A 21951-nucleotide genomic window follows, 5' to 3' on the forward strand; every position below is an offset into this window, starting at 1 on the left:
ATCATCACAACTCGCACTTTACATTGGAAACATCGTCTGCGGACTTCCTTGTGCTTTTTCTCGGATAACGCCAATTTACATGCAATTTAAAAATCATTATTCACTTCATGTCCAGTAATTTACTTCGATATCCGAATACAATCTGGAATACCGTAGCGAAGCACGGGTACAATTGCTAGTATTAAAATAAAATCTGACTTCAAAATCACAGAAGTCCTTTTCAATCTTAGTCAAGATAGCTTACTCTTCATTAGGTTTTTTAATGATGGAATTTTGATAAATGCAGATGTGTTAATATGTTCACCGTCACTTGAGCACACACCCATAACGTCGTAGTTCGCTAATCAAATGTACCGTGTTGGTGTTTGTAATAAGTATTATAAATAATATGCACCTTAAACCCCTTTATGTTGCTTGTAAATTCGCCTTCTAGTCAAGAGCAAAAGTGAGGTAGATAACATCAGTCTCATCCCAGATAGAGTAACGTACGCTGCGGTACGTTTCCTACAGATTTTATGGCAGAAAATACAGGCGGACTTTACGACATACTCTTTGTATTTGTGCTGACAGTAAGTTTCCAAATTAAATTATTATATACATTGGAATTGTATTTGATCTAGATAATGATGTTGCTTACAGATGATGTGGTGAAGAGAATTAACCCAGGTGGAGGCAAGTGCAGGTATGGGAACACAACCTACGAGAAGGGAGAAACTTTCAAGAGCAATGAAAAGTGCACTGATACTTGTCGCTGTGTTGTGGAGGACAACGGCGTGTGAGTATTTATGACATAAGAGGTGGTGGTGGTGGTGATTATTGCCTTAAAAGGAAGTACAACTAGGCAACCATCCTCTATTAACACTAATCAGAGAGAAAAATGAAGGTATCGGCCTAAGAAAGACCAGGGCCATGAAGGGCGTGAAAATGAAATCCTCTAGTGGTCGAATACCGTCGGGTATGACATGTGGCAACTGTGATGTAATTCAAGCATGTCTTGCTCTCAAAGATGTTCACGTACTTTGAATTCTCAATTCTTCCTTTCTGTCCATCGCGTTATCTTAAAACCTTTATGGATCGTGATGGCTATCTGTGTCACAATGTGTACTTTATCCATTTTTACGACCGGATGCCCTTCCTTACACCAACACATGTAGAGGGGATGTGTTCGACTACGACATGTTTGGATGGTGTTTATGTCTAGCTGGAGGGAAGTGTATTAAGATTCACACAAATGAAAGAAGCATGACAAATTATAAAGCCCAATAAACGTTCGCTTACAGAGCTCACAAAACTTGAAGCTTCCCTCTAGCGTATACTGGATGTGAAGTGTTTTACTTTCCTATCATGTAAAGTTCATTGTCTACCTAATACAATCTTTGGCATAAAATGGGCTTATCCGTAGATACTTAATAAACATTGTGAATTATAATATGAAAAATTCTTCTAAAAATGTACATTCTGTTATTTTGATCGAAGCAACTTCTCTACAGAATTCTAAAAACAAACCAGACCCACGAACATAATCTATTGAATTAATACTTTTATATTTCCCAATGCAGTCGATATGAAATTTAAAGTTTGTGTGTCCCAAAAACATATCTGAGTTCGACGGGAATTTCTGGAGAAAGCTATTGCGCTCACAAACATTTACAAATGGACGTTAAGATGATCAAATTGTTCCTTAAAACATTACTTGTCAGAGAGGTGAATATTTACAAAATCTTGTAAATCGAAAGCTCCTTTAATTCATATAAATATCAAACATCTTTGCCTCTTCCATTCGTGATGAGTAACACCTGCGTTCCCCATTAATTGTTCGCACAAATTGAGCGCAGCGATCTGTTATTTATCATTATAACTCATCCCGGAGGCTGGCTGGATCCTAAAAAGCTTTACCGTCAGCTGTCATGGACAGCTTAGACGTACTAGAGAGAAGAGGAGTGATTTCCTTCTGTGCTTTCCTCATAGAACCAGAATATGTCTGCTAACCCACTGAAATGTTCATACTAACACACCGTATGGGCTACACTTTTACATAATTCGCAGCAGGGGCTGGCTGCATAAGAAACTATATTACTATCATCCCTCATACCTCAATCATTTTCGTGCTATCAAAGGCAAGGTTGAGACTGAGGTAGATCAATGAGAGACATTTTTCTAGCCCACATGAAAGACATATTGTATTTTAAGCACTATATATCACCAGAAAGGGTTCAGGGCTTCGATCTCGTAAGAGCTTCCACAACTCTTACCTAAGGCCATCTCTCCATTAGAGTAATAATTTCCAGGATTTGAGGAGAAAATGTTTAACGGGACACAAAAAGGATCTAGAAAAAGTATTAGCATAATTTTAAGTACTCTCTTTAAATCATACGGCTTCTCGTTGATATCTCTATTAGTCTTCATATTGTAGCTTTTTGAATTTGACGCTGTAAAGTGAGCGTGGCATCTGAATACCTTTAATCCTTATACCTACTGCATATTAAATAAGGTGGTACAAAGTACATTCCCTGTGGTTGAATTACCGGTAGTTACTCTAAAATTATGCAAGAGTTCTTTGACATTTGTAAACCAGTCTTCACTCAAGAAAATGAAATAATGTAGTAAACTCGTCTAAATAGTATTGTTAAATAAAATGTGGAGAGAAACAAGTTAGTTTGTTAAGTCAGATTCCCACCACCACCACGTTCTAAAATAATGTATTAAACAGAATTAACAAGTACTCTATTTATAAATTTTAGTGAGAAACAAATATCAAAAAGTTATGAAATCATTGCCATGGGTAGATTCAGGGGTATTTAATTATGCAATCCTGCAGGAATAAAGTATTCAAGAAAGCAATTATAAAGCTATAACTGAACAAATTAAATTACCAGCTGCTCCTTAAATGCACTATAAGTGATAAATATTTCCTGGAATTGTATTGTTCCAGAGATATATTTCGTCCAACAATGTCAAAATATTGTTATTATAACACCTTCCTAACACGTCTAAAATTAAGCTTTTCTTGTTTCAGAATCTGGTTCCAATGCGGGAGATACACTGACTGCGGTGGTCTCCTTGAGTTGCCTGAAGGCTGCTATGACAAATTTAGCCGTGATAGCTGTTGTCCTGAAGACACACTGTGTCGTAAGTATGATGGGTTCTTCTAACAATGGATTGTTAATTCAATTGCTTCAGCTCCACGGATGTCCTTCACTTGTACAATGATAAATAAAGGTGTTTGTCTCAGTTTGAATAATAATAAATGCTTGCTTCTTGATGACAACATCAAAACTTATTTCTTAATGTCGTAGAAAATTAACACTGAAATAATTACCTATCTCACTTTTTTCTTAATTCTGTGACATTTTACTGTAGTTTTCCAAATGGCCGTTAGGTTAAAAATACATTCAGCGAGAAAAAATAAAGCATAGTAGGTTAGAAAAAGGAGGGCAACCAAAGGAGGTTTAGAAGACGGGAAACAGCACCGCAACTAACTAGATATCTGTATATCAAGAAATCTCTGTCTAGATCAGCAATAATATATTACAACACAATAATCATAGCAGAATGCTTCAATGCAGTTGAATGTTCGGATATGGTCAAAACTGGAGAACGTCATGAAGTAGAGAAGAAAGAAAGGGAAATCGTCCAGAAAGGTCCTGGGCTAAACAATTACAAGGTCAATATAGAATGAGAAGTAGAACAGAAATGTACATATTCACATTGATAAAACTACAGATTCCATGAGAAACAGGAGCGCATTGTTCTATGGGAACTTGGAGATCATAGATTCCAATAGACTAAAAAAAACTGATTTTAATTCATTGATCTGATACCTAAAGAAACATTCACGTAGTCCCATGAGACCAAGAAAAATCTACAATCGATGAACATTTACATCAAAACTCAATAATAGACAAATTTTGTTTAGGGACTTAATAGTCAACTTCTAGGATTTCCAGGAAAACGCCAACGCTAAGAACTGATCAGAGGAATGAAGAGAAACTGCTAGACAAAGAATTATGTAATATTGGAGAAAGAAGCCATCATTATTAAGTTATTTTGTATATTCCTAGTGCGGCTCTAAACAACGAGAGAAACATATTTCCTGTCGAATGAACGTGAAACTGAAAATAATGTAAAACTATAATGAGGAAGCTACTAAAAACCAAACCAAACACCATGGTGCAGAAGTCCCGAAGGGCCATGTTCTAACAAGCGGCCACTGCTCAGCCCAAAGACCAGCCTTCAGATCCAGGTAAAGTGTCTGACCTGGCCGGAAATCGCATCCGGGGTCTCAGGCTAAAAGGAAGGAACGCTACCCCTACAGAGCGGGGCCAGCAATGAACCAACTCGCATGACTATTTAAATAAAATATGTTTCATTTAAATAACATCACATTGTTGTTTCAGAGAACGACACATCTCTTGCGAAATGCGAATATGGAGGAAAAACTTACTACGAGGGAATGAATTTCAATCCAGACGACTTCGAATGTGCGATATGCAACTGCCAAAAAGGATTTAACGGTGAGTGATGGACACAAATTGATATTTTACTATCCAATGTATTGTAAATACTAATATATGGATGAACTATTTCGACATTCCTTCCACTATCCAGGGTAGAAATTGCTTCTAACCAGTGTGATCAGACATGCTACTTTGAAAAATATTTTACTTTTTGGTGTAAAATACTCTGTGTATTCTTGTTTTCACTCAGAAGTGCCATATTGTGTTCTTCCTTTGCAGCGTAAGAAAATAAGATATTCATTCAACTACTTTATATCTAGTTATTACAAATACAGCATGTAAGCAACTCTTTACAGTGATATGTACAATTATTGACGTGATGGTAAAAGTCAAATATTTGTATCCACTCTCGAACAATTAGCGAAAGTAAACTACAGTACAATACCAAAAATCTGGTAGGTTCTATTCCTGACACGGCCGTGAGATTTTTCGCGTAATAACGTCGAATAACATCTAGCTTCTATGGTCAAGGTACTGTAGTCGGTCGCAGTGTGGTCACGCTCGCTTCTTTACGCACTGCTTTCTGGCGATCGCTGTATCTCCCTTGCCTTTGAGTGGCATCTTTTGGGATTCACCACGATACCTTCTTTGCTGCCGACTACACCATTTGGACATGCGAGCCGTGGAAGGGCCGACAGAGCTAGTGCCCGCTCGAACGGCCTCCGTGCGCTCGACTTTTTAGCATTTCCTGCACATTCTGGTCTACTCAGTCCCCATCATAGCAAACTTTTCCTGGATTTCTTGACCCTCTCTATCACTTTGAACACATTTCTTCAATGTCGATTTAGACAATCGGCCATTGTAATGCGATGTTACACTAATTCTCAGTTAAAATGCGTTTCCGTGCTCCCAAAATCCATACCAAAACATTTGATTAACTCTTTAAGGACTAGTTTTCAAACATCTGCAATTTACCCTTCTCCTGAGATATTTTTCACGTTTTATGAAACTAATCTCTGTATGCCTAAATATCTTGGAAATACATTTGTTCTCTAGTCTGTATTCAGCAAAAGATATAAAATTAGATTTCCAATGTCTCGCATTTCACAACTGTTTGCTGACAAAGGCTATAGGCTACTTCTAATATTCTCGTCGATATCTGACTGGGACTTGCCATTTCTTCTTCAATCAACGAACGACTTGACCCCACCATTATTGTATAAAACACGCGATACTTGAGACTAATCGAGACAGCCATTGAAATACAAAAACCATTGTTCACTCTGCATCGATGAATAACATGAACTCAGGGCTTAAATTTAAAATCAGAAAGACAGACGTCTCCAAATATCGTATTGTAGAAGGGATCGTGCATGTTCGTTCTTACCAACAGAGACAAAACTCTCCTAACGCACCGGTACGCTCATAAGCTAGATTATGCATGCAGTAGCACGTGCTTAGTAATTTAAAGGTCAAATATCACCATCTTAGAAAATAGGTTTACTCAGCGATCTAAGGCAGTTTATTGTAAATGAAATGAAATGGCCAATGGCTTTTAGTGCCGGGAGTGTCCGAGGACATGTTCGGCTCGCCAGGTGCAGGTCTTTGGATCTGACTCCCGTAGGCGACCTGCGTGTCGTGATGAGGATGAAATGATGTTGAAGGCGGCACATACACCCAGCCCCCGTGTCAGCGGAAGTAACCAATAATGGTTAAAATCCCCGACCCTGCCGGGAATCAAACCCGCGACGTCTGTGACCAATGCCCAGCACTCTAACCATTTAGCCATGGAGCCGGACGCCGTCTATTGTAACTTATCAATATTGAACACTGCATGTAATCATAACTCGTTCCAGTGTATGACTCTGCACCAAAGCTTTCACTCCTAATTTCCTTGCACTCCCCACTCCCTGCGCAGCACCTCTCCTACCTGGCTCACCTAGTCTCATAGAGGAGAATATTTACCATGGGTTGATATTTAAACGAACTAAATCCATCAATAACTTCCTATAGTGCGAAGACTTCAAATTCCAAGCGAACTACGCTACACCAACTTTTCTAGCCTGCACCCTACCGGCAGGCGGGCCACGAAATACGGTTCGGATTAACAGAAAGGGCTGATTTGTGACAAAAATACGAATAAAGTTGAGTCAGTTACGGTAACCTTTGCGTTGTGCCATTTGCTCATGGTAAGTCATTCAGCATAACCAGTTGTCGTCATCCCGACTACAATGGAACAGAAACTCTTGGACATGTGTTCTGCGGCCTTCTGTGAACCATTCTGAACACACACGTTGCACTGACGATACACTTCGTCCCACACGAGCAGAAATTTCCCGGAGGAATGCATCACGTTCTCTCATGCCAATAATGTGCCCACTTTCAAACTCACTAATTTGATGGTACAGTTTTCGCATACGTCTGAGAGGCATCCTGCACGTCTGCTCAAGTCACACTGATCCATTACCTTCGGTTTATAGCGACAACGAGAGCCGAAGGCACATTTTACCAGTCAGTGGTGGTGCGCCGATACATCGATGTGGACCTTGAACCTCAGGGCCGACATGATTCAAATGCTAATAATTTCTTCAGAACATTTTAATGCACGTTTCCTGTGAATATAAACTTCCTATCTCCAGTCTTTCAAGGTGTCCTGGTTTTTATGGGCACGAGTTTATTTTGCCATTTGGCAACATCTGATTATTAGAATATCAACGAACATTTCTGTCCCCCTTCTAATACGGCAGTGAGGATTTTCAGTTAAATGACGAATGACTACTAGGTATCGTGTAGTGACTACTAGAAACTCTTCACATTATATAATTCAATAGCGTAAACGAACTCACTACTTATATTGCCCAGTGTGCCTCATTTTGGCGCCGCCATTGATTTTTGTGGTTTCCCTATATCCACACAATCTTAGGTAGTGCAATTTGAGGATCCAACCAGCCTATGGACTGATAACCTAACAGACAGACAATCCAAAACTGTACAACAGGCGGTTAGTTGTTTCCCTTATCTTGCCAAGATACCGGGTATGATTCCTTCCGAAATGTGATATTTAAGGGTGTTTAAATGTGACTTTTCCATGTTATTGATTTCCAACACATGCAAAAACTACTGTGGAACGACATTTTGAAACCCCAGCTTCTACTAAAATGCAGACAAATTCTTTCTTTTTCTTACTTAATCCGCTTAGCGTCCAGGGTTGCCTTTTTACCTCCGACTCAGTGAGGGATCCTACCTTTACCGTCTAAAGGGCAGAGCCCTGGAGCGTGCGACTTTAGGGCGGGGGATAAAATTGGGAAGGAGGACCACTACCTTCTCGGTGGCCTCACCTACTTTGCTGAGCAGGAGCCTTGAGGGGGATGGGAAGATAGGAAGGAATAGACAAGGAAAAGGGAAGGAAGCGCCCGTGGCTTTAAGTTAGCCACCATCCCGGCATGTGCCTGGAGGAGAAGTGGGAAACCACGGAAAAACACTTCGAGGATGGCTGAGGTAAGAAGAATCGAAAAATCGAACACTCGTCTACTCAGTTCACCTCCAGAGGCTGAGTGGACACGGTTCCAATCCTCGTACAATGTTTCAAACTTCATGGCGTAACCGGGAATCGAACACGGGCCTCTGAAGGTGGCAGCTAATCAATCTAACCACTACACCACAGAGGCGGACCTATGACAATTCAACTATTATTGTTATTATTATTATTATTATTATTATTATTATTATTATTATTATTAATGCTAGTGGTTTAACGTTACACCAACTCAGACAGATATTTTCGTGACGACAAGATGGGAAATTATTAGGACTAGGAATAAAGTAACCGTGTGAAGTGGTGGGAAAATCAGAATCCACGAAAAACCATCTGCAGGACTGATGATTATGCCAGTCGAGCCCACCATCTAACAGCAATATGGCCTTATCGTGCTGCCAACTAGCTCGATATTATCAGGGAGCTTGAAGTGAATTCTGACAAAATCATGAATTGTTCTGGCGTAGTATGTTCAGCTGTTGTAAGAAATGAAACAGTTGTTATTACATTAGTAATGCTGGAGCTTAGAGTGAATGTGTACGCGTAATTACTGGATATTTAGTGACGGTGGCGTGCCAGATGCGACCCGTGCCACTAGCGACCGCACAATCTGTAACCGTGCCGGAGCGACCGACGTTGACAAGCAAATTGTCATTTGATAAGTTGTGTCATCACCCAAGATAAGGTAAGCTAAACGAAGTGCAATGCCATTTCAGTAAGTCCTATAAGCAGCTACTGCCCCTACTGTGCATAACACTTCTGGGGGAAACTCGTTTTACAACACGAAACATAGTGTGCGTTTACGTCTTTTCCCACCGGGCGAGTTGGCCATGCGGTTAGAGGCGCGCAGCCCTGAGCTTGCATCCGGGAAATAGTGGGTTCGAATCCCACTGTCGGCAGCCCTGAAGATGGTTTTCCGTGGTTTCCCATTTTCACACCAGGCAAATGCTGGGGCTGTACTTTAATTAAGACCAGGGCTGCTTCCTTCCCATTACTAGCCCTTTCCTATCCCATCGTCGCCTTAAGACCTGTCTGCGTCGGTACGACGTAATGACACAAGCAAAAAATTATTTACGACTTAGGTCTACTTACTTATCGTGTCCTATTAGTACCAGGAGTGTCCGAGGACGTGTTCGGCTTGCCTGGTGCAGGCCTTTATATCTGACCCCCGTGGGCGGCCTGCGCGTCTGGATGTAGGATTATGACCATGAAGTAGGGAGAGATGAAACCCGGTTTCGGCACGTAGCCTACTCCTCTCGAAAAATACCAAGGGGTCTGCTCAATGCTTTACGTCGCCATCCGACGGCCGAATCACCATCGAAAGCATCATATCCCCTCACTCCATCTGAACAATGCGAAAAGTTTTGGATTTGAATCCAGGCTTTTGGCATGTAATCTAGTGATTAGAAACTGTCTACCACCAATTTTCGTACCCTGCCGGCCAAAATTCTGATAGTGAATTTTTTTTCATCCAGGCTGAGTGGCTCAGACGGCTCAGACGGTTGAGATGCTGGTCTTCCGACTCCAGCTTGGCAGGTTCAATTCTGGCTCAGTCCGGTGGTATTTGAACGTGCTCAAATACGTCAGCTTTGTGTCGGTGGATTTACTGGCACGTAAAATAAGTCCTGCGGGACTAAATTCCGGTACCTCGGCGTCTCCTTAAACCAAAAAAGTAGTTACTGGGATGTAAAGACAGCAACATTATTATATTTTTCTTTGGACCAACGGCACTCGAACTTGCTAACCACGGTGTCAGACCTTTATTTTAGAAAATATCAAGTTAGCTACTTATAAGCAATCTTCCCCTTGGTGACAGATCAATTGTAAGTGATTGATGGGTCGCATGCAGCACAATGCTTATCAACTCGGTCGCTATTGGCACGATAATGGCCGGGTCGCATCCAGCACGGTCGCATCTGGCACGAAACCTTAGTGACTGATAAAGCATTTATCTCACGTACGACTCACTGGTTGAATGGCCAGCGTTGAGGCCTTCAGTTCAGAGGGCCCCCGGCTTCGATTCCTCGCCGGCTCGTAGATATTAATCTCCTGTGATTAATTCTTCTGGCTCTGGGAATGGGTGTTTGAGTTTGTTCCAAAACTCTCGTCTTCATATTCCCACACCACACTATCAATCACCACAGAAATACGCAATAGTGATTATATCCCTCCACAACTGGGTGGCGTCAGGAAGGGCAGCCGGCCGTAAAACGGGGCCAAATCCACATGTGCAATACAGTTCGCACCCACGACTCCACAGTTGTGGGAAAAGCGGTAGAAGAAGAAGAAGAATGCGCAGTTATCTCACATTCTTGCGGATCTGAATTGTAATAGATGATTAATGGCTGCCTCTGACAATTAGATTGGCCGATTCTTAATCCCAAGCTCATAGTTTCGATCCTGGCCGAAGTAGTGTATTTTAAAGGGCAGTAAATAATCTAGAGACTCCATCAAATACGTCGGCGTGTTGGTCTAATTATCCGATGGTGTATGATGCTGTAGGATTATTATTATTATTATTATTATTATTATTATTATTATTATTATTATTATTATTATTATTATTATTATTTGTATCAATTTAGGAAGGCTCGGCTTGTGCCGGTAACATAATGGGCTGACTCGGCCTAAGCAAGGAGTCGCCCTCGTGATTATGAAACTACAGGTACATATATGTACAAATATTTACAACAGAAATAATTACAACATATACATTTTATACAATAAATACAAACAACTTCAGACTTCTTATGCCCCCGTTTTTGGAATCTGTTCTTCAGTATTACTGGAACTGCGGCCTGGAACTTCATGCTGTTTGGCGTGAGTCAGAGGAAAAGTCGTTCCTAGGAACTTTCTCACAATGTGGCAAGTGCTCAGCAGGGTGGCTTTCTGTAATTCTACGTATGTGTGATGATGCAGGTTTAATGCGGCCAGAGAGCTGTGCAAGCATTTTGGAATAACACCGGTACATGATATTACTATTGGAACTGTGGTGACTGATTCTAGTTTCCACAGGCGTTGTATTTCTATTGCCAGTTCTGTGTATTTTGATATCTTTTTGGCTATTGTTGTTTGCAGATTGGAGGTGTTTGGACAAGCAATTTCTATAAGGGATGCGGATCTTTTTGATTTATCGATTAGAATATTATCTGGCCTAATGTTGCTTAACGTGACATCAGTTATGACTTCTCGGTCCCATAGTAGTTTATATGAAGAGTTTTCGAGAATGGGTGGAGGGTATATTTCCAATATGCAGTTGATGACTGAAGAAATCTACATTTTACAGAAAGTTTCAGGTGAATGATTTTTGCTACCTGATCATGTCGGTGCTTATAATCGGTGTTGGCCAAGTGTGGGCAACCAGAGATGACGTGCTGTATGCTTTCTGTAGTTCTGGAACAGCGGCGGCAGTTATCTGAGACAACTGTTGGATCATTCATGATAAATCTACGGTAGTTCCGTGTAGCAATTACTTGATCTTGGATGGCCAGAACAAATCCCTCTGTTTCTGGGAAAAGACTGGAGTAGGTCAGCCAAGCGTGCGACGCAGGTTTGTCGATATGAGGCTGATCCAGTTCATGGGGGTATTTCCCGTGAAGAGGTTTTTGCTTCCACATGGCCATATTCATCTCTTTTGTAGGTGGGGTAGAAACAGGCATTTCTGGCGACGACAGATTGAGAGGTGTATAGTTTATATCAGCTCTGCAAACAGCACGATGAAGACACGATATATCAGCTCTCGAGTGGAAATATTCTCTTAGACTTGATATCAGATTGCTGTGTAAATTGACAATGGATAAGAAGCCCCTACCACCTTCTGATCTCGGGAGTGTAAGACGTTCGGTTGCAGATTTAGGATGGTGCATATGGTACCGGGTGAGTGAAACTGCTGTTTTCGCTTGTAACTGCTGAAGTTCTGTTTGGGTCCATTTTATCATACCAAAGGAGTGGTACGGCGTACGTATTGACTGCTGTGATAAGATGTTTAGCTGTCAGTTTTGATGATAGTACCTTGTTGAGACGTGTTATATATTGCTGCGCGACATTTCTCTTGATGTCGGCATGTTTCATACGAGTGCTGTGATGAAAACCGAGATATTTGTACATTTCTTCTTCCTCCAGCTGTTGTATGGATTCGTCACTTAAACTAGGTGTCCCTTGTGCTGAGTAGGATCTTCTGATGACAGTTTGGGTTCTGCATTTGTCCAATCCAAACCGCATGCCTATATCTGAAGAAAACGTCTTGGTAATTGAGAAGAGATGTTGGAGATGGGGTTTGGTAGAGGCATACAGCTTAATGTCATCCATATAGAGTAGGTGGCTGATTTTGAATAGCTCTTCTCGCTTATTCTTAATGCTAAATCCATACCCACTTGTGTTCAGTAGGTAGGATAGTGGATTTAATGCCATGCAGAACCATAATGGACTCAGTGAGTCCACTTGGAAGATCCCTCGTCTTATTGGTATGGGTCTTGTTGCAACACTGCAGTTTCTTAGAGAAACGTGAAGTGAGGTGTTCCAGTCTGCCATTACCGTCTCCAGGAAGTGAATGATTGAGGGGTCAACTTTTTATAGTTTCAAAACATGTATGAGCCAAGTGTGTGGTACTGAATCAAAGGCCTTTTGATAGTCAATGAAGCACTTGTATAGGTTCCTGGATTTATGGTGTGCTTGTTCCAGGACCACAGTGTCGATAATCAGTTGCTCCTTGCACCCCTTGGTATTCTTCTTGCAACCCTTTTGCTCCTCGGCAATGATGTGGTTTTCCTCGCAGTGTTTCAGAATTCTGTTGGCTATTATAGATGTAAATATCTTATATAGAGTATATAGACATGTTATAGGCCGATACTTCGCTGGATTTTGCAGATTTTCATCCTTCGGTTTCAGATATGTCATGCCAGTGCACAGGAAAGCTGGGAATGTTGCCAGGTTGTCTAAAAATTTCTGGAAATGTTGAGTCAAAAGGAAATGAGTACATGTAAATTTCTTGTAGTAATAATTGTGTATACGATCAATGCCTGGGGCCTTCCAGTTCTGCAGTTTCTTGATGCTCTGTTGTATTTCTCCGATCTCAACAGGCTTGGTTGCCATATGCTTCACTTCATTAGTTCTATCTTTCAGTTCACTGATCCAATGGGCTTCCGCATTGTGCTCTATTGGGTTTGACCATACTCCCGACCAATAGCTGTGAATTTTTTCTTCGCTGGGCGTATTTCCATCTTGTGCTGCATCTTGTGTTCTCTCGTTCAGATTGTTGTAGAACTGTTTCTCATTTCTTTCAAACATTGCGTTCTGTGATTTCCTCTCTGTGGTGTTTTGGTATCTTTTGAGGAGCTTGGATAATGCGGCCAACTTTTGCTTCATGGTTTCGAGGGTTTCTTGTAATACTGTGCTTCCAGGTTCCTCCAGACTCTGCCTTGAACTGATTTTCAGAATTCGAATAATTTTGTTATTTAGGCGTTTCCCTCTTACTCCATTCTTGTATTGCTGCAGGCGATTCACGTCCTGGCGGATTTGGATGATGCGTTCTTTCAAGCGTTTTGCCCAAGGTGGTTCTCTCAATTTTTTCTTGACAGACTTATTGTTAGGCAAAAATGGCTTTCCATTGTTCAATCGTACTGCGGCAAGTGCTGCACAGTAAATAGCAGTATGTACTTCAGGGAACGTCTGATGCTCTTTCATATATTCTGGCAAGACTTTCGAATTAAGATCTTCAATGATTTTCCCAAACTGTTTGGATGATTGGTGCCTTGGCAGTATGGATCGTTGTGCAGGATCGGTACCAGAATATTCTAGAAGGGCCTTGTAGAATTCAACATGTGTCTTGTCATGGAGGTCAGAGTTATCTGAAAGTATCACTTCGGGAGTACTTGTATGTACTGTTATATCAGTATCAGGTGGACTGTTAACCGTTGAGTCAGACTCGGTACTTTCAAGGTGTGGAAAGAACTCTTGTGTTACTTCTTGTCTGATTCTACTAAGAACAGGACCCAGGATCAAACTGTTCTTGATGATTGATCTTCGTTGATCTGCAATGCGCTGTTCAGTAACTTTCATTGTAGGGTACTGATTTGTAAAGGCTGTGTGTAGTTGTTGCCTATATCCTGCAATTTCAGTTTCAAGACGCGTTATTAGAAGATATCCCCGCATGATAAATTCATTCCTAGCATTGTTCCATTTAATGCGTTTTTTGGGCTTACTGATACGAGAGTTCGTACTTGGAACAAAAGCACTCGCACCAGGTGCGGTATGATAATCAGGTTCTTGTGTTCCGCCATGATCGTCTTGAGCTACTGTTGCTTGTTCGGGTGACCCGATGGGAGGCCAGCAGCTTACGCTCCCAGCTTACGCTCCCACCACCACCGGCTCGCATGCTGTCATCTCTAGCGGTGGCTCCAGAGATGCCCTGGCGTACCCCAGGCAGCGGCATTTTCCGAGGCACAGTTTTAGAACTCTTCATAGTTGATTTTTGCTTTTTATAACCTACAGCCAGGTGAGGTGATGTTCAGCTGCTCCATTGGAGACGGACGCTGACCACTTTGCCGCTTGCTGCAAGTCAGACGCAAAGTGGATTTGGGTCGGTTCTTCCCCCCTCTCTGCCATTGGGATATGTCCTCTTCTGCCGTTGAAGCCGTTGACCATTTTTCCTGACACCTCAGTTGATCCGCGGGTGCTTATTTGGCGAAGCCTTATTCACACCTGTCTTGCATATCTACAGGAGCTTCCCCTATCAGCCATTGGGACGCGCCGTGTCGGGGTTGAGGGTCCCCACCCCAGTGTCTTACGCAGGGTTATGCCTAGCTCTTACTAAATTCAGAGCTAAACCCCCACGTAAGCTGACCGGGCACGGTTATTATTATTATTATTATTATTATTATTATTATTATTATTATTATTATTATTATTATTATTATTATTATTATTATTATTATTATTATTATTATTAAATAAATGATTGTGAATTATAATCGAAATAATACAATGCATATAATTTTTTGATTTCTCCCATACAGGTACCATAGAAGAGCCATGGTGCACACTTTCAAGTTATAACTACGTTCTATTTCGCGCCACAGACATCCAAGCGGGATGTGTTCCTATCTTCAAACGATCTACTTGCTACGCCCGTGATTGGCGCTGCCGTAAGTAGTGCAAATAATTTCATATATATGTGCATGCATACATACAGAATTATAGACTATTATGCATCCAAGCGAACAGTCTGTATCCTCTGTGGATTTACTAAACGCCGCCATAATGCTCTCTTTGTAAGTAGCTCCGTGGCCTCGTTTAGTTCCATACATTTTATTTTAAATCATTCGAAAGCAAGTGCTTAACCAACGTCGTCTTGGTTTCCCTCTACTTCTCTTACCCGCCGTGGCCGAGTCCATTATTCTCCCAGGTAAACTGTTCTCCTTTTGTCTCATTGACCCCATCACCAAAGCCGAGTTATGCGTACAATTTCATCAATCGAGTTCATTCCTAATTTAGCCTTTATCTCATAATTCCGACTACCCTTCTGCCACTGTTCACACCAGTTTGCACCAACTATCATTCTCTCTGCTTTAATTTCTCTTACTTCTAACATATGAATAAGATATCCTGAGTCGACCCAACTTTGGTCGGTAAAGGATAGTTTCGTCCGGGAGCTGATTTCTTTCTTACAGAATCGTGTCGTTCGCAATTGCGAATTCTCTACATTAGCTTTGCTGCAACTTCATTCAATCTCACTTACTGCATGACCCTTCTGGGAGAATGTACATCCTAAATGCTTGAATAATGATCTACCTGTTCCAGTCTTGTATTCCAACCTGACATTCAGTTCTCTTAGCTTTCTTCCCTACCGTATCACTTTAGTCTCAGATAGGCTAATTTTCATATAATACTTGTTGCATCTATTTTCAAGATCCAAGATATTAAATTGCAGGCTTTCAGCACAGTCTGTCATTGAGACCAAGTCATCAGCATGGGCCAAACTGCTTACTACATTTCCACCTAATTGAAACCATTCCTGCCACTTCATAAGTTTCAGTAGATGATACATGTAAACTATCAACAACAAAGGTGTAAATACACTGTATATACATTGATCCAAGACCTCACTCTACCATCAATTCTCACTGCAGCCCAACTGTCAACATAAATGCCTTTGATTGATTTTAATAATCTACACTTAATCCCACAACATCTTCTCCCTCGGTACTCTGCCATATGCCTTCTTAAGATCTGCGAAATATAACTTAAACATAACTGTCTATTTCTCTCATAGCATTTTTCAATTACCTGGCATATACAGCAAAACTGATCCTGACAGCCCTCCGTGGTCTGAACCCACACTGGCTTTCATACAACTTACTCTCAACCACCGATCGCATCCTCCCTTCCAAACTGCCAGTGAACACCTTGCCCTGTATACAAACTAATAAAATACCTCGATGGTTGTTGCAATCCTTCCTGTTCCGTTCGTTACAGTTAGGTGCAATTACTGCTTTCATCGAATCAGAAGGTACCTTATTGACATTCCTTGCTAATCTAATTACTCTATGAGGCCATTCCATCCCCCCCCCCTTCCTGATATATTTCACCATTTCAAGTCTAATTTCATCTATTCCTGCTACGTTATGACCTCGGAATCTATTTACCATCATTTCCACTTCCTCGAGTGTAATTTCACTTGCATCATTGTCCACCTCCCATTGAACTCTGCTGTTCGCTACATCAATAGAAGGATTTCATTTTACGTTGAGATCATCTTCAAAATATTGCTTACACTTGTCCAGTGATTCCTTGGGATCTACTATGAGTTTACCTGATTTGCCCAAAACGCTATGCATTCCCTCTCTCCCTCCCACGGTTCGTTATTACTGTCCGGAATGGTTCCTTGCTGCTTGACCTAGTCTTTCCAAGTCAGTACCAACATCTTCCCATGACTTCGTCTTCGATTAAACAATTATTTGTTTCGCTCTGTGTCTGTTATCTACGTACTTATTTGTCTATTTGAGTACTTGTTTAGAGCCTTTTCTGATACGCCTTCCTTTACGTTTACCAAATGCCCTCCCTTCATCCTTCCACCAAAATGTTAAATTCTTCCCATTTTCTTTTATATAAATTAGTTATCTCAAGGCATTCCCTCGCTGTTTCTACAGCAGCAACCCTGTATCCTACACGATCTCCTCCTATATTCTGAACCTGTTTACTGTTTAATGTTCGGAATTTTTCACTAACCATATCCATGTACTTCTGTCTAATAACCTAGACCTAGAGATGTTCACTTCACTAAAGATCAGAGAGTACTCTGTATCAACGAAAGTTCTCCGAAATACCCCCACATCTCTAACAGATTTCCTGAGTTTGAATTCGCTTATGATATAGTCTATTACGGATCTGGTGCCCCAACCTTCTCATGTGTAATGGTGAATAGCCGAATGCTTGAAGAATACAGTTGTAACTGCTAATCTCATACTAGCACAGACTAGAACAGAAGTACATGAAGTGCTTTCCATTTATATTATCTTCCATATCTTCCCCACATTTACTCACACGTTTTTGTATCCTTCACTTCTACTTCCACCCAGGGACTTGGCCGTGCGGTGAGGGTCGCGCAGTTGTGTGCCTGCATTCCGGAGATAGGGGTTCGACCCAACTGTCAGCAGCCCTGAACATGGTTTTCTGTGGCTTCCCATGTTCACACCAGGAATATATTGGGACTGTGTCTTAATTAGGATCACGGCCACTTCCTTACAACTCCTAGCCCTTTCCTATCCCATCGTCGCCATAAGAAGTATCTACTGTATATCGGTGCGACGTAAAGTTCTCTGCACCCTCAGATTGTGAATATACTGAAACAATTCTCGTCCTAATTCCTCTAACTGTTAAATATCCATATCATTCGCTTATGTATAGACCTAATAGAAAGTAAGTTGCACGGAATTGTATTCCTGATGTACAGTCCTATCTAACATTTGTTAACACCATTTAATGATAATTAACATTGACTACCTCTTCCTCGTTATCTCCCGAACCCGAATTTCATTCACTCCTAACACATCTAGATGCTTCATCTTGCTGACTCCGCCAATTATACTTTCTTTCTTCCATTAACTCCATTAATATTGATAGCTTCCCATAGAATTCCATCCAACTCCATTGTTGGACGCGCTTGTAGACTGTGGCTGTAGAAAGTGCTCTTGTATTATCGTAGTGATAAAGTAGTAAAAACCTACTGAAATTTATTTTGTGTGTGTGTGACCCAATTAGTGCTATTTATATTGGTGTTTAGTGCTTATTGGTAAAATTTAATAGTAGTTATATTAACTTAAATGTTATAATAAGTAGATCAGTTGGTGTTCGGTCGTTTACGTGTTCTAGCTTCATTAGGCTAACTAGGTTTACTTTGTCTCAAATTTAGATTTAGGAAATAATTTAGGTAATGATACCAACTTTTAAAAATTTAAATATCTGTAGGATCGTTGGTATAATACTTACAAAAATAGGTTATTATAGGGAGTTGTATCTTCCGCACCTTTGACATTCGTGCATAAAATAGACAGGGTATTTCCTATAGATACCCGTTCAAACTTTCACGAAGGTAACAATTTATTTAATCAAATAACACGATACGCATGTAAAGTTTGATTTTAAAAAGAAGTTAAGGAGAGTGTACGGTATTTCACTGGAGAATTACATAACAGTCTTAGGATTGTTGACAATTGTTTGCTACATTCCGACAAGAACAAAGCGCATAGGGTAGTTGAGAAAACGAAAACAAGAATCAGCTGTGACTGTATTCCGATTAATTGTGGTCCGAAGTCCCCGGCGTACTTTGCATTTCGCACCTCAGATTATTCAACGAGTAAATATGAATTATCAAATTCCCACAACTCCGTAATTGCAATTCAAATCTCCAGCGTAGCTTTGACTGAAGTTTTTGAGAAATTATTGTTGAGATCTTCTTATTTTTAAGCATTTACAGTAAGGAAAATTTGTAATCTCTATGCCGCGTAGTAGGAAAAATAATAACAATCCCCAGCTGTAATAATCATGTAACTACATTTAAATTGTGAATTGTAGTGTAGATATTATATTAGATAGTATCTTGCTAGCCATATTCGTGTAGATCCGTGTGTACGGTAAACCGGTAGATATTTCTATTGTATTGCAGTATTTTATTAGAAATTGGCGTGCTTCTTTTATTATTGTGAAATATTAGTGTAATAGAGGTATCTCTGTAGAAACTCCCTTACTATAACTCTGTTGTTGTGGTAGGATAGGCTTAACAGCAGTTTAGAATTGTGTAATTCTTGTGTATTGATTTCGATATTCAGTGATCAACGGTAGTTTTCAATATGATACGACTAAGTAGTATTATAGTGTAGTAGTATATTAATCACCTTGTTGTCGTGTGATTCTTGTGTACTAATCTAGACAGTATTTTTTCCTTTCTTTTCTTCTTTGCACAGAATAAGACTTTTGCATGTGATTTTATTCTGTATAGAGTAATAAATAAGTTACAAGATTGTGAGCAACTACAAAAAGATCTCGACAATATTGTAAGATTGGACAGCAGGCAGTGTTATGATGATAAACGGGGTTAAAAGTCAGGTTGTGAGTTTTACTAATAAGAAAAGTCATTTCATTTTTTTACTGCGTTGATGGGCTGAAATTTCCTTATGGGGATCATTGTAAGTACCTAGGTGTTAATATAAGGAAAGATCTTCATTGAGGTAATCATATAAATGGGATGGTAAATAAAGGGTACAGACCTCTGCACATAATTATAAGGGTATTTAGGGCTGTAGTAAAGATGTTATGGAGAGGGCATATAAGACTCGAGCAAGACCCCAAATAGAGTATGGTTCCAGTGTATGGGACCCTCACCAGGAACACTTGATTAGAGAACTGAAAACATCCAAACAAAAGCAGTTCGAATTGTTCTGGGTGATTTCCGACAAAAGATTGGCGTTACGAAAGTGTTGTAAAATTTGGGCTGGGAAGACTTTGGGGAAAGGAGACGAGCTGCTCGACTAAATGGCATGTTCCGAGCTGTCAGTGGAGAGATGGTGTGGAATGATATTAGTAGACGAATAAGTTTGAGTGATAGTTTAAAAATAGGAAAGATCACACTATGAAGATAAGGGTGAAATTCAAGAGAACAAATTAGGGAAAATATTCGTTTATAGGTAGGGGAGTTAGAATTTAGAATAATTTACCAAGGGAGAAGTTCAATAAATTTCCAATGCCTTTGCAATCATTTAAGAAAAGGCTAGGAAAACAACAGATAGAAAATATGCCACCTGGGCGACTGACCTAAGTGCAGATCATTGATTGATTGATTGATTGATTGATTGATTGATTGATTGATTGATTGATTGATTGATTGATTGATTGATTGATTGATTGATTGATTGATTGATTGATTGATTGATTGATTGATTGATTGATTGATTGATTGATTGATTGATTGATTGATTGATTGATTGATTGATTGATTGATTGATTGATTGATTGATTGATTGATTGATTGATTGATTGATTGATTGATTGATTGATTGATTGATTGATTGATTGATTGATTGATTGATTGATTGATTGATTGATTGATTGATTGATTGATTGATTGATTGATTGATTGATCTATATGGACTATGAAGAATATCTGTTCCGCCATTTACGTGTGAGTGAAAATGGGAAACCACAGAAAACCACAGCCGACGATGGGGTTCACATCCACTCGCCTCCCGAATTCATAGCTTGGCTTCATAGTCGTAGCGTGTAAAAAGCATGGCCACTCTGCTGGTTTGTCTAACGTAGTATGTTTAACAATAAATTCGACTGTTCCATCTGTTCCTACCTTTTGTTACCAGCAATTGCCTGCTTCAAGCATGTCTTTTACTTCCCGAGTTATCGTGTCTACTTGTGATAAACATGTGATAATTATGGGAACTGAAGTAATTCGGCCTTCACTTTCCTTGAAAACGTCGGAGAGATGTAAGAAAAATTTGGTCTGCAAACTCGCTTTCAGTTTGCAATTTCTGTCACAGCATAAGATTTCTGACACCTCGATTCAATTTCCCTCACTATTCTGCCATACTTATTTGTTGTGATTATGTATGCAATATGCACACATCATTTTGGATATTTATGAACAGTTTCATTCTTAGACAATGTTATCAAGTTTTCAGCAATCATTTATTAGTTGTACCTCCGTGGCTCAAACAACAGCGCGCCGGCCTCTTACCGCTGGGTTCCGTGGTTCAAATCCCAGTTACTACACGTGAGATTTGTGCTGGACAATGCGGAGGTAGGGCAGGATTTTCTGCGGGTACTCCGGTATTCCCTGTCATCATTCATTCCAGCAACAGTCACCAGTATTTCATTTCATCTGTCAGTGATTACTCAATGCCCCAGAAGAGTGCGACAAGCTTCGGCTGCGGGCACAATTCCTATCCTCGCCACTATATGGGGGGGGGGGCTACATTCTTTCCATTCGTGACCCGGTCGAATGACTGGAAATAGGTGGTGTATTTACATTTATTAATTGGCACAATATAATGTTGTTAGTATCGTGTGCAATGAAACAATCCAAATTCTTGAATTTCGTCAGAAGAAATATTGAAAGAAAATTTAAGATGACTTATTTGTACTTGCGGATGTATTTTCCCCATACACTTAGTCAGTCCTAAACTAATACACTATTGATAGTAATAGCTACACCTAAACAATGCAAAAGATAGTAATAAATATAATAACGATAATAAATGTAGGCATATTGATAAAATAGTAACCTATTAAAAACATATCATACAGGAATGATATTGAATTAGAGTCACGACATAATGGAAGTAATGTAAAAATAACAATTTAAAGCAGAAAATTCACTAATTAAAACTACCATAAGATAGGAATTGATTATATCGAAACATCGCCTTCAGTATACAGAACAAGTGAAAAAAAGAATTA

General features: G+C 40.1%; 1 protein-coding gene across 1 annotated transcript in view; it reads left to right on the forward strand.

Moving 5' to 3' along the window:
• LOC136877096 (uncharacterized) overlaps positions 1-21951 on the forward strand; it is a 65518-nt gene that overhangs the window by 24725 nt on the left and 18842 nt on the right. Inside the window, exons 3-6 of the mRNA XM_068228584.1 lie at positions 640-775; positions 3017-3129; positions 4398-4514; positions 15006-15134. Coding sequence (XP_068084685.1) covers positions 640-775; positions 3017-3129; positions 4398-4514; positions 15006-15134 — 495 coding nt within the window. The remainder of the gene's footprint in view (positions 1-639; positions 776-3016; positions 3130-4397; positions 4515-15005; positions 15135-21951) is intronic.

This window comes from Anabrus simplex, chromosome 1 (genome assembly GCF_040414725.1).
Source record: "Anabrus simplex isolate iqAnaSimp1 chromosome 1, ASM4041472v1, whole genome shotgun sequence".
Taxonomy (NCBI): domain Eukaryota; kingdom Metazoa; phylum Arthropoda; class Insecta; order Orthoptera; family Tettigoniidae; genus Anabrus; species Anabrus simplex.